The sequence below is a fragment of the Impatiens glandulifera genome, chromosome 3 (assembly GCF_907164915.1).
Source record: "Impatiens glandulifera chromosome 3, dImpGla2.1, whole genome shotgun sequence".
Taxonomy (NCBI): domain Eukaryota; kingdom Viridiplantae; phylum Streptophyta; class Magnoliopsida; order Ericales; family Balsaminaceae; genus Impatiens; species Impatiens glandulifera.
Genome location: NC_061864.1, coordinates 13881057 through 13896596, shown reverse-complemented (window position 1 = coordinate 13896596; position 15540 = coordinate 13881057). Strand labels below are relative to the sequence as shown.

Genomic DNA, 15540 nt, shown 5'->3' with positions numbered 1-15540 from the left:
AAATTTAGAAGGCATGTGTGAATCAAACATAATTGACCTAGCTACTTGAACTAGATGTCTATGTTTTTTTTCCACAACCCCATTTTGTTGTGGAGTAAATGCACAAGTTGTTTGTTGAATTATTCCTAGAAATTTAAACATATTAGAACATCTATTGTTTATGAATTCAGTCTCATTATCTGTTCTAATTATCTTAACTGTAGTCTCATACTGATTTTTGACAAAAACAAAAAAAACTTGAAGTTTTTCAAAAACAAAAGTTTTATTAGGAATCAAGTAAATCCATGTACATCTAGAGAAATTATCAACAATAATTAACATATATGAACAATTTAAAACAGATTCTTCTCTATAAGGACCCCACAAATCCACATGAATAAGCTCAAATATTTTGTTAGTTTTAGTTGTGCTATTCATGAAAGGTAATCTATGTGATTTAGACAATGGACATGTATAACAATGTTTATCTCTATGAAAAGAATTTTGGTAAACTTTTTTAATGACTTCATCTGAAGGATGTCCAAATCTTTTATGAAGAATTTCAGAATCAATAATTGAAATGTTTACATTCTGACTAAAATTGTTATTATCAGAAACATTGTTTTCAGAATCTAAAAGAAAAAAATCAGAAACATTATTGGTAGTTCTATCATCAAAAACGAAGTACAGATTCCCTATCCTCTTTCCAATTTCAACAATTGATGAAAGCTTATGGTCCTGCAAAAAACACATTGTTTTTGAAAAAATACAATCTGTTTTGTTATCATCAATAAGTCTAGCAGTTGAAATTAGATTAAATTTGAAATATGGAGCATAAAGAACCTCATTAAGTATCAATCTATCAAAAATTATAACTGATCCTATTTCAATTATGGATTTGCATGATCCATCTGCAAGGTACATTTGTCTAGGGATTTCTAACTTCTTAATGTCTTTAATTAATTTCTTATTATTGCATACATGACATGAAGCTCCCGAGTCTAATAACCAGTCATTTCTACTTTTTTCAGAATTGTTACTACTCATGTTAAAATCAAAAAATGTGAAAGAATAAGAGATTGGTTTAGAACACTTACCTGCAGCTGTGCCACTTGAAGATGCTCCACATGTGCCTTTTCCTTTTACATCCCTCATGCTCTTCAAAAACTCCTTGTACATCCTATACTCCTCAAGCGTTGCGTCTGCATATTCATCTTGATTGGAGACATTGTTAGCCATGTTGATCCTTTCCTTTTGTAGTTATCGTTTGATCTTTCCTTTGGTTGTTTCCATCAAGCAGGGTATCCAACTATCTTGAAACAACTTTCTTTGAGGTGACATTTTCCTCCACAATGAAGACACACCACATTTCTAGACTTAGACTTGTCTGAACTGTTGTTCCTCCTATCATTTCCCTCCCTTGCATACATAGAACTATCTTGATTAACATTCCTCAGGTAGTTCTTCTTTTCAACATTCTGTAACATAGTGAATGCCTTATACACAGTAGGCCATGGTTCTTGCATCAAAATTTGATCCTTAACGTATTCATACTGTTCATTAAGTCCCATTAGAAATTGTAACAGTTTATTTTCCTCATCATCTTGTAACATCTCTTGTTCAAGAAAGCATCCATCACAATCTGTCTTAGTTCCTCTACATCTACATCTCCTAAGTGGCTTTAAACTCATCATTTAATCCCAAAGAAGTCTTACCTCAGAATAGTATTCTTCAAGATCATTTCCTCCTTGTTGTAGGATGACGATGTCTTTCTGCAAATAGTATCTCCTCGGACCGTTGTTCCCTTCATATCTTGATTTCACTTCCAGCCACAGATCACGACTGGTCTTGGTCGACTGAAACCTTCTTTGAAGCCTTACATCGATCGTATTCATCATCCATGCTCTGACCATAAAGTCAATGATTCCCCACTATCTTCCGTCTTCAGGATCCACTGGCCTCAGAAAAGATCCATCAATGAAGCCGATCTTGATTTTTGCAGATAATGCGAGTTGGATGATAAGGCACCACCCATAGTAAGTTTCTCTAGTAAGAACTGTCGTCGTAAGTGTAAGTCCTGGATGATCCGCCGGATGAATCACAAGAGGATCGTTGTTATACTTCCTTTTCACTGGAAGATTCGATTGAGGAGAGGAGTGAGAGATATGCCCTGTAGATGTATGGCTAGGGTTACTTGATTCTTCAACGATATTCACCATTTTGGTGTTTGCTTCTCCGATAATTCTCAGCGTTAGAACGATTCTTGCTCTGATACCATGTGCGATTCAACGATAATTTGTAGAGAGAATCTTGAGAGAAATGAAGAACACAAATTGAGAGAAAAACCCGTAAAGGGATTTGTGATATTTTATTCATATTAATAGTATCACAAAGTCCAATATAGGTACAAAAAACTCCCACCTATTCTAAATAAGTATCTTAACTAATTATAGGTACAAATTATACCTAAAACTTTATAATTAATACTACATAATACAATTATGGTTATAACTAATAAATGGTTATAACAACTTAGCTTAACTATCTAACAACATCATAACTAAGTCTTTAACAAATTCACAACTAAATACAAATTATTTTTACATTTCTTCTACAATTTCTTCTTTCTTCTTGTTCTTCCTCTATCTTCACCATTTTTCTTCATCTTCCTTCTTCACTATTTTTTCTTCTTTTGTCTTCATCATTACTTTCACTCATTCATAATAGGTTAATACATTTTTTTATGTTATCTCTCATCTACACTATTTCTCTCATTCATTCACAAGAAACCTACATGTAAATTAAAATAGATTTTCATTTCTACTATAGTTATTGCTCACACTTTTAAATAACTTTGATTTTTTTTTGTATTATGAAAAATTTGTGCTTATATAAATCGTTCATAGATTTATATGGAAAAACACTATTATATATATTAATTGTTCATAATCTATATGGAAAAACACTATTATATATATATTAATAGTGTTCATATATCTATATAGAAAAATACTTTTAATATATATTGATCATAGATCTATATAGAAAAATACTATTATGCTAAACAATATTATATTATATTATATATAATATTAATATTAATATATTATATATAATAAAAGATAAAAAATGTTAGTATATATTTTGTATATATTATGAAGAGATAAAAAAGTTAGTATATATTATATATAATATGTTGAGAGAAAAAATGAATTTACAATATTAATAATATATTGTAATATATAAATAAATTAATAGATTCTTTCTATAAATAAGTCAATAAATTTTTGTTATATTTGTACCCAAATAATTTAATTATATATAATAATATTTAATAAAAAATAGGTTGAATTTGTAATAGGTTGAATTTGTTTTTATCCGTATCTACCCTTAAACCTTAAAGTAAGTTAAATTTTAGTTATTTGTTTTAACATATATTTTTTATATTAATTATTTTTAAGCTTAAATGCAGGTAGGTGTACTTGTGAAGAACGGGACTTAAAAAATATTAATATATTGAATGTTCAAACAATTTATATATTATTGTATTTTAATTTTAGAATTTTATATTTTAGAATTTTGACTAGTAATTGTGGTTGAATGCTTTTTGGAAAATCAGATTTTGGAATTTTAAATAGTTATAATTTTTTCATATTTTCAATTTTAAATATTATGTTTTAAATGTTGAATATGCATGAAAGTTTGATATTTCATTTTGAAAATAAATTTTAGTTTGAGTTCGAGCTCGAGCTTAAGCTCGAACTCGATCTCGAATTTGAGCTTGAGTTTCGAGCTTTTCGAGTCGAGCCGAGCTTATAGGTAAATAGTCGAGTCAATCTCGAGCTCAAATTTATAAACTCGTTCAAGCTCGAGTTCGAGTCGAGCTAATAAATACTAAATCGAGTCGAGTTCGAGCTCAAGCAAATTCGAGCTCGACTCGGCTCATTTGCAGCCCTAGTATAAAGTGTAGAGGGGTATAAGTTATATGAGATATTAAGACCTGTAAATTATATATATAGATTATATGTGTTTGGTTGAATGTATAAAAAATGTATATATTGTATATATTTTATAATTTTGTGTTTGATTTTTAATATAAAAGAGGTAATAAAAAGATAAAAGATTATTTTACCTTTATATTTATAAAAATTATTTTAATTTTTATTATTAATTAAATTTAAATTAATAAAATAATATTTTACTTAGTAAAAATAATACATATTTATTATATAAATATTTAAAAAATAATAATTTTATATGATTATATATTTTTTAATTTTTTTTAAAGAATTCATACAAATCAAATTTAATTATTATAAATATAAAATATGATTATAATTTTTTCAAAATAAATTTAACCGGTATGTACATTTAATTTATGCCCCAGTGGCTTTGAAGTCTAGCTATAAGTATCCCTTCTATAAAACTTTTAAAATTGAGATACAGGTACGATTGTCTAAATTTAAAATGCAACTTAGTGGATATTTCCATTAAAACGATAAGATGCATTAGTCTCACTTAATAAAAACAAAAAACAATCTTTTGTTATTATACTTGAACTTGTTTTTCATGTGCTTCAATTCATTACTAGAAAATATTTGCTCTTTTTTAATATTAGATCTATTTTTTTTTCTAATGCAACCAAATTAACTACCACAAACTCTTATCATCTTTAGTGTCTACACGTGAGTGATGCAATTATTCAAGTACTTCATTTCTATAAGAATGTTTATTCTGAACCTTTTGAACCAATTTCTACCACTCCCCCTTCTACTTCCCTCTCAATTTCATTTTCATCAATCTCTCTATTTGGTTTAGACTATCTATCCACGGATTCTCACAAGACTTCAACTACCACAAATCCTCCCGGAACTGCCACAATACTTTGGACATTAGCTTCACCTATAGTGAAAGATATCTTTTTATGTCCTTGTAATCCTTTGAAGACTGTTCTTCTACAATTCTAACAAATCTTTCAAAAATTTAAATATTACCATATTATAACACATTCACAATACCTCCTTAGATGAATCTCTTCTGCTCCAATCAGACTCATCTGCAACATTAATATAGCATGTTTCTAATTTCTTCTGTGTTCCAAAGATACTTTCCTCACCCCTACAACAGCCTCAACATCTTCCCTTTTCATAAACTTCTTCATCATTAGAAGCAGAAGCACTACATCATTTTGCTAGACAGAAAACTGTTGGAAATTTTGAAATGAAGATTACTTTTATACTGTAATCTAGCAATGTGAGATGGGTAAATGCACATGTTATCCAAGTCTAAAACAGAAGATCAAGCACAGAACAAAATAACACCAGATTTACGTGGAAAACCCTCTCAACCTGGAGGGTAAAAACCACGGGGCCAACCAGCAAATTTCACTATAAACAAGAAACGGATACAAATGTTCTTCACAACTTTAAACCCAAAGTTGAGGCATACAAACAGAGAAAACCAATTTCATTTAGACTCAAACTAGTCTAGATATAAGACAATAAGAAATTGGAACCTGAAGGTGAAAAAGTAAGAGATCTACTGTCTCATTCTCTTCTTCTTCCTCTGTTTCTTCTCCTCTGTTTCTTCTCTTCTTTGCAGAAAGTCTTCTCTCTTTAGAAATGATAGAATAAGCAGCATTCTTAGGTTTTGCTCATTTAATTAACTTCTTGATTGGGCTGAACCCAAAAGGCCCAACAAAAACTAAACCATCCCATCAAAACTAACTATCTGATAAACAGATCCACATTACCAACATGAGACTTGACATTGTCTAGCGGCATTAATATAGAGAATGTAGAGACTAAACAAACTGTGTAGCGACAATAATATAGAGAATGTAATTCCCCGGAGAATGTATTTGACCTGAATTGCATTTCTTTTCATCAGTTGCATAACTTCCTGGGTTATTTGTTCACAATATGCATCTGCTACCCGAACATCGAGCTTCAATACAAGTTGTAGTGACTTGAGAAGCTCGTCAATTAGATATTAGATCTTCCTTGTATGGAAGCAGCCATGCATATTTTCAGTGGCCCAAAAACACTTTTTCCACCAAAGGACAGGGAATTCAAGGCAGAAGACAACAACTTCTTCGTCTTCTAGAAAATTATTATCGCCCTTACGACGCTGTCCAACAGCAGCAAAGATTAGATTAGAGCCTGAGTGAGTTGTAAAGCGATTCAAATGGCAGAAATTGGCTTTCAGAAAGTATGCAATCTATATGGCATTCTTGAATCATCAAAATAATATACCTATGGGTACAAACTCTTCTTAGTTCTATTGTGGTGATGGCTCCCCTTTATCAATATACAAGAGTCCACTAAATCATTCTATCGTACCAATGATAAGTAAGGATAAGCTCCTAACCTTAATATCTTCTTCTGCAAAAGCAAAGATAAGCTCCTACAGTTGATCTTGATATTGGTTTTATGAATTTCATCCTGCATTTTCACATTTTCACGTTAGAACTATGAATAAGAATTGAAGTGAGATAAAATGGAAAAAAATGACAAATGAAATGGTTTATTGATAAAAAAAATATATAGGTAAGGTTAAATAAAGAATGAAAAAATTAATAATGCTTATACTTAGTTATATCAGTTACTAAGTTATATTGCATATAGGGCATAATATATAATTTTGGAAAAAAGCTCACTTAGACGTATGTACTTGTGCAACTAGCTCACTTAAACGTATGTACTAATAAAAAGTCATTTAAACGTTTGTACTATCAAAAATTGGCTCATTTAGCCTCTTTAAGTAACCATAGTTAACTTTTATTTTTAAATTTATATATTTATATTAATATATTTTCTCTCTCTTTACTTCTCATTTATTATTTCATTTATTACTAATAAAGGAACTCTCTATTTTTATTTTTTTTTATAATTTTTTATTATTTATATATGAGTATTTATGATTGATTATTTAAATTTTATTTTATATATATGAGCATTTATCATTAATTATTTTAACTCTATATTTTTTTTTCTTTTTTATATTCACATTAATTATTAATTATTTTAAAATTGTTTAATCTCAATAATTGAATATAACAATGAAAATTCTTTCAGCAATAAAAATCTTTTAACACAAAAATAAATTAATTAAGAATTAAGAATTTAATAATAATAAAAACTCATTCAACAAACGCTAAAAGAGTAATAACAAACGCTAAAAGAGTAATTATTTTTATTATATTAAATTAAATAAGAAAAAACTCTTCAAAAAATATTACATAAAATATAAAATTCATAAATAAGTTGTTAAATTTTTAAAAAAAATTAAGAATTTAAGAAATATGAGAAATAAAAATTAATAAAAAAAAGATGAAATATAAAAGAGAAGTTAATATTAAAATAATAAAACATTTAAAAATAAAATAAATTACATAGTTTAATTAATGAAAAGGAAGGAGAGAGAAAATATATTAATATTTAATTAATACATATATAAATTTAAAAATAAAAATTAATCATGGTTATTAAAAGAGGCTAAATGAGCCAATTTTTGATAGTACATATGTTTAAATAACCTTTTATTAGTATATACGTTTAAGTGAGCTAGTTGTACAAGTACATACGTCTAAGTGGGCTTTTTTCCTATAATTTTTAACCAAACAATTCACTAAATGTACTATACATATTATTAGACTGTATATACAGAGCTATACCTCCAACCAAAACGGAGATATCTATATATATATAATGATGCTTAAGTTTTAAAGTGTCTGGATTACCGGGTCGAGAGCTGTGGTTAATTTGGATATATGTGAGAGTAAATTGATACTTGAGTCGGATTGTGGGTTGACCCGCCCATAAACTTAAAACGGTTAATAACAAAATTTAAAATGCTATAGGTATGGTTTGAACTTGCAACCTAACAAAAACAAGTACAACCTTTTAACCAACTAGACTAATAACATTTTAAATTCAACCCAAATTTTGATAAACGCGTGACATTTTAACAATATAAGTTTAACTTTTTAACTAACTAATATATATATATATATATATATATAATGATGCTTAATTTTTAAAGTGTCCGGATTGCCGGGTCAGAGCTGTGGTTAATTTAGATATATGTGAGAGTAAATTAATACTTGAGTCGAATTGTGGGTTGACCCGCCCATAAACTTAAAACGGTTAAAAATAAAATTAAAAATGCTATGGGTATGGTTCGAACTTGCAACCTAATAAAATAAGTACAACCTTTTAACCAACTAGGCTAATAACACTTTATATTTTAAATTCAACCCAAAATTTGATAAACGCGTGACATTTTAACAATATAAGTTCAATTTTTTAACTAACTAGTTTATATATATATATATAATGATGCTTAATTTTTAAAGTGTCCGGATTGCGGGTCGAGAGCTGTGGTTAATTTAGATATATGTGAGAGTAAATGGATACTTGGGTCGGATTGTGGGTTGACCCGCACATAAAATTTTACCGTAATATTTTTTTTCACGGTTTTTTATATTATTACTCATCCCGTGCATTTGCACGGGATACATGCTAGTAATATATAATAATTCTTAATTTAAAAGTTAGAGTTAGAGTGTACATTAAACCTTTATTTCAATTATTATAATTTAATAATTTTTCAATTATAATTATTTTTTCTTCACTAATATATATATATATTCTCTTAATAATAATATAAATTTTTTTTTTCATTCATATTTTTTATATTAAAATATATAATATTACCTAATATTTTTATTTTTATCATATATATATATATATATATATATATATATATATATAAATATAAATATAAAGGATAAATTATTAGGTTTCAGATTAAATATTATTATATATTGTTATTAAATATATATATATATATATATATAAATTATTGATAAAAAAATATTTTATATATTTTAAAAGAGAGAAATTTATATAAAGATAAATATTATGAGAGAAAAAATAATAAAAATAAATAAATTAAGAAAGAAAAATTATTTGTGATAATTCATTATATTATGAGAAATAAAAATTAATAAAAAAGCGAAGAATGAAAAAAATATTAAGATTAAATATTATTATATATATAAAAACAAATATTATATATTTTAATATAAAAATTATGTATAAAATAAAAATTTTATATTATTAATGTGAAAAAAATATATAAATATATATATTCATTAAAAAAAGATAAATTATGGGGAATATATATATATATATTAATTAAGGGAGGAAGGGAAAATAATTAATATAAATAAATTTAAAAAATATATATATTTATGAATGATTGGAGTGGGAGAGTTTTACATTTCCAACCTTTTAAATTTATACAATGCATTAGCTTATTTTGATAATAAAAATTAAAAGCGTAAATATTTATTATTTATTTTTACCCACAATTAATTAAATAATAAAGCAAAGGAATAATGTTTTGAACAGTACAAAAATAAGTGTAAAACATTACATTGTGATTTTCATTCAAAATTTGCATCCACTTATATATATCACTTACATATTGAATGTTTACAGGGATGCAAATTTGGCAGTGGCATGTAAAATAATTTTAAGAAAATTATTATTAATAAAAAATTATAGAGAAAAATCATTAAATATTTTTTAATAATAATTTTTTTTTAATAAATTTGTCTTAGTTAAGAAAGAGAAAAGATAAATATTAATAAGAGAAAAAAAATTTAATGGAGATAAAAAAATAAAAATAAATATATACTTAATCAATAAGCTTTTTGCTACAAATATTTCGTGTCATTAGTCTAAACTTTAATCTCATTAGATCTATTTATATTATTTTATATTTTTATAATTTTATATATAAATATATTAATTATTAAAAAATATATTCAATACATGTTTCTGTGTATTTCTTGAAGTTCAATGGAGTCGTACATTTTCACAAGTTAACAATTAATAAATTAATAAATTAATAAATTAATAAAATGTAAAAATAAAATAGACAAATTAATTCCAATTTAACAAGCAACACGTTTATATATCTCGTAGTCAACACTTCTACTCTCTAACTACTACAAGTCAAACCTACCTCGATAATTGTCCTATTTAGAAATTGAGTCTTCAGGACATTTTTATATTTTATTATATATAATAGAATACTTAACTTTATTAAATAAATCAACACTTTATATAAATATTCATCCAATTTTAATGAAAAATAATAATTATTAATTTTCTAACACCAGTAAGTAAGAGAGTATTAGGAGTTCTAAATTTATAGTTTCTTTGACATTATTTGAAATTTTTATGAATTTGAAAAAAATATATTATTGAATAAAAATTTAGTTATTTGTATTTTTAATGGATTGAATTACTATAATAATTTTTGTATCTAAAATTAAAATTTATAAAAGCAATAAATATATTTTAATTAATAAATTAAATATAACAAACTTTTTTACCCGTATTGATTTATATATTAATAAAATATAATTCTATTCGGAAAAAATGTTTTTCTACCCAATAAAAATACAATAATATTCTTGCAAAAAAATAACTTGTTTTAATACCACAACACTTGTATTATCAAAATCATTTATGGGATTATTTAGTCACTAAGGTTAAAAAAGGTGTTTTTTACAAATTTAATAAATTTTATTTTATAAATTAAATAAAACTAATAATAAAATATAAATTATCGATCTTCTAGCTTTCTTCTTAAATTGTGTAAATATGGTTGAAGGATGTCCTCAATATGCTATTATTATATAAAAGAAAAAATGATACTTTTAGGATTTCAATTCATAATCTGAAATAACTTATAATCTACTTTTTTATGGACACAATCTAATCAGATTGTATTTTAGTAATCCATTTGCTCAAACAATTTGATTGATTATATATAATATAACATATTTTAAAAAATTATTATAATAACCATCATTTCAGTTTAATATTTTTTTATAAATATGAATAACACCGGTGAATTTTGATATTTTAAATATCAATTTTACTACATTAACTATTTTAATAAATTTCAAACAAACATATTTAAATGAACCCTTAAAAGGATGGATACAAAGTTCTATAATATATATTACTATACTATATTAATTGATATCATGATCTTGAACAAATAAATTTTGATAAACATTAAGTAACAAAAATGCAACTGCAAAGGTAAGTCTGGATAATATACCGATAACAACAGTATTTGATGTTATAATTTAAAAATCATAACATATTTTCTAAAATAAAAAGTCTCTCGTTAACAATGAAATATTTTTTCGTGGTTAATTTATTGATACGTTAACAAAATGAGTGTTGACAATGATATTTGTTAACTGTTGTTAAAAATCTTAACGCATATTTTAAACAAAAGTTAATCCTAAAAGTGTTTTTTTTTTAACATCAACAATAAGAAATATAAATAGTTGTTATACATTCCTATTTGTTTACGTTATTAATGTTCTTAGCGTATTTTTTCAAAATTTAAAATAAATAATTTTAACAAGCAATTTTATAATTTTATGTTATTATCCAAAAACTTAACACTCTTAACGACGGTTGTCTTTATCGTCGTTAAACACGTCACCCGGACAGTAATATTTTAGTGACTAAACGGGTAGTTCATTAATTTTAAAGTTATCATCGAATTTGATAATGGCATAAACATGTTAAAAAGAACACCAAATAGCTCCATCATAAATTTGGAATGATTAAAAGTGCAGAAAGAAGAATTGAAGTATAAGGGAGAACTTGAAAACTGGACTATCTCTATAATTCTGAAAAAACTAAAAAATGATTTTTATGATTTCTTTTGAATAGAACCTTTGTGGGCCTGTAATAGTATATAAATATAAGGCCCAGAAACATTTTTATAATTAAATAATTTTCAGAATATAATTATATGATTTCTATTAAAAAAAATACTCTAGTACTCTTATATATGAGTTCTTTTTCCACAAATTAAGTTTTAAGTGGGAAAGAAACTCTTTTTCCACCAATTAAGTTTTAAGTAGGAAAGAAACTCGTTAACAAATTAAGTTTGGAACCAAAATTATTCCATAAATTTTATTAAACAAAAAAAAAATTACTTATAAAATTAAATGAACCATAAACACATTGGACCACCAACACACAGAGTTGAACGAATAAATAGTATTAAATTTATTAATATATATATATATATAATTAAAATATATTTTTTCCCAAATTCAAATTAAACTCCAGATAAAGCGTTTCCAAATTTGGCCACTATTGTCGTGCTCAATACATCAAATATGTGTCTCTTAGACATTGAATTTTAAAGTTAAAACTACTATTCGAAGTTACTTTTTATTAATACTAATATATAGATTAGCAAGAGTCACTTAAAAAAATACACAACATTCAAATAACTTTTTTTTATTAATATTAATTTACATGTTTTATATATATATATATATATATATATATATATTTGTGTGAAAGTCCTTTAATGGGCAGTGCAAATTTTTGGTAGACGACTAATCGATGGACGATATTTGGTGTAGTGTTAAAAGTCTTGCATTGTCATTCTAACCCTCGCTTCGGTGCGATATATAGAAATATTTCGATCAAAGACACGTTCGAATAATTCTGCGAGTAGAATTAAATACATAAGAAGACTTAAATGGTAGAGATGTACCTTAAATTAAAGGATGTTGCTTTTAGTGGGCGTAATGTGGTAATTATTTATTCGCGTGATATCTTACGTTGACAAAATATGTATTTCTTTAATGTTGGTCATTGTTACACATTATTTGTGGAGATTTCCCCATATGACTTCTTGGGAGAAGTAAAGTTATGAGATTCTAAATTCCCCAAAAAACCTTATTTTTTTTGATTGAGTGTCATGTATGAAAGGATTTTGAAGGATAATAGATGCATAAAAAAATGGGCATTAGGTTAGTCTTTGCAGAATATGTTGCGAAGAGATGGAGACGACACTTCACTTGCTTTTGCACTGTAAATAAGTGATTGCGATTTGAGCCTACTTTGGAACATAATTGACGTTCAATATGTGATGCCTGAGTCAATCGTGAGTTATTGAGATATTTGGATATAGTCGATGAGTCCCTATCCCGATTGTTTTCTAATGAACTATTTGACTCGAAATGAATCGTATGATGTTTAGTGATCGCGGTCATCAATGTATTTATTGGTGACAACGTTATTATTATGACGATATGAGAATAAACACATTGGTCTGGAAAATCGGTGGAGGTGGTCATTGAACTCATTGATTTTTTTGATGATTTTTGAGCTCGTTAACGTTATGTTTTATGTGTTTGTTGGTGAACATTTATTGCTTATGTTTTCATTTTTGTTATAAAATAGTTAACCTCGTTGTATTTTTGGTGTGTTTTATGACAACGTGAATACTCGTGTTTTGTATTGTTTTATTATTTTGTTTAAACGACTATATTTATATTAATGTACTTTTTAAATACAATATATATATATATATATATATATATATATATATATATATATATATAATTTATAATTGGTAAGCAAAATAGTTTCATATGACACAAATCTGTGGTTAATTGAGACTGGTCAATGAAAATCAAAGAATATATTTAATATGATATGAATAAAGATAGATATGAGAATAAATGTGTTTATGAATTTATTTATTTATTTAATCTGAGTAGGTAATTAAACTAAAATGCAATGAGACCTCTTTCCACAAAGAAAATGATTGATTAAACAATGAAGAAAAAGCCAGTACTTGAGTTGGAGATGGAAGCTTCCCTACTTCATGGCTACATATGTATGTATATGAATACTCTAAATTTACATACAATTATGACCACCTCCTTTCATCTTCACACCATCATATTTGAAGAGCTTCCAAAGCACTCTCTTCTTTAATTGGTTTCCTTTTAGAAATTAAGTTCAAAACCCTTTTTATAAACACTCTTCTTTCCATTGAACCTCTCCATACTCTTCCAATCATGTTCACTTCATCCACTTTTGAGCTCATATTTCTTGCTGCTTCAAACTCTCACATTCTCTTTTGTTTTTGCAATCTCATAATAGCCATCTTACTCATTGGCACAAAACCTGTCTTCAGTTTTCATCGACAAGTCACGAATCCACCTCCCGTGTTCACCGTCAATGAAGGATCACACTACATGGTTGATAACGACATGAGTATCATTGGAACACCAATAATAACTCAAAATGCAATGGTTGATGATGGAGATCATGAGACCGCGGATGTAGATGATGGCGATGATAAACAAAATGTATCTATCGTCAACAAAGAACATACTCGAGAAGACGACGACGAAGAAGAAGAAGAAATGATGGAAGAAGAAGATTGCGAAGGAGATGAATTGAGAAGGAGAGTTGAAGAGTTCATAAACAAGACTAACAAAGCATGGGAGGCTGAAAAGCTAGGACATATTCCTATATATAGTTCATAGTATTTTTAGTGAAGTTGTGTTTTATGTTTATTTTCTTGGCCATATATTTTCAAGATATAGTTTCCTTCTTTCGACTATTTTCCTACTTGTAGAATGTGGAAAGATGAACTATAAAAGAGGTGGTAGAATCATTAAGTTTACTTGCAAACATTTTATAGAAAATGTATGGTGCAATTATTATATACACTTGAAAAGAAAGGTGATTAATCTTGATTATATATTAATATATCGACATTATATAGATTAATTACGTACTTCTTTAAACTTCTGGGTTTGATTAGATTCATACGAAATTTTCAAATCATAAATAACCTTAAAATAAATATCAATCGGTAAACAAATTAAATCATTATACGAAACATAATATTATTAGAATGACAATGTTGTCTTGAATTTTAATTGTTACTCGAATCTTCACTTAAGTAATAACAATGGATACATAATGTTATTTAGAGGTTGTTAATATAATATATATAATTTAGTAACTATATATTAATTCTTATCATAAAAAATAAAAATAAGTCTATTAAATTATAAAATTTATGAGTTTGTTTAAATATTTATAATAAGTATGAGATATATATATTTGTGTATGACAATATATTCATTGACGGGGAATAATGAATAATAATGTGCATATTAATTAGACTTAAACCTTCAATCTATACATGACATACACAAAAATAAAACTACTTATTACATATATCTCATCATACTAAATATAAATATTTGTTCACCCTCAAGAACAGTTCAAAAAAATTCAATAAATATTTAGAACGGGAAGACCAAAGATTATTCAGATTATACGTGTCACATTTCAGAATTATTTCAATAATTTGAAGTGATTACTATGAAATGTGAGGATTATAAATTTCTATTTTGTATTGCTTGGGGCTTCTCACATGGAATTCATTCATTCATTTTTATTTTCAATTGAATGATGATGAAATGAGAGGAACCAGCTCACAAAACTAAGAATAGAACAGCCTTTAACTCTTTCCTAGTAATTGCTTCTAGTCATGTAGTGTTGTTGTTGGTAAGAGTGTGTGATCCTTAAGTGAGTCTCTTTCTCTCTCTCTCTATATAGACAATACAATTTTATAGGAAGCTTCTTTAATGCTAGTTAAATACTATTATTAATTTAAATACAATAATAA

The 15540-nt window shown here is 26.2% G+C and overlaps 1 protein-coding gene across 1 annotated transcript; it reads left to right on the top strand.

The window, feature by feature from the left end:
• The first annotated feature begins 13795 nt into the window (after window positions 1-13795).
• On the top strand, window positions 13796-14523 carry LOC124932845. The gene has a single exon (XM_047473530.1). The coding sequence runs from the start codon at window positions 13910-13912 to the stop codon at window positions 14381-14383; it is 474 nt and encodes a 157-aa protein (XP_047329486.1). The 5' UTR covers window positions 13796-13909; the 3' UTR covers window positions 14384-14523.
• The last annotated feature ends 1017 nt before the right edge of the window (window positions 14524-15540 follow it).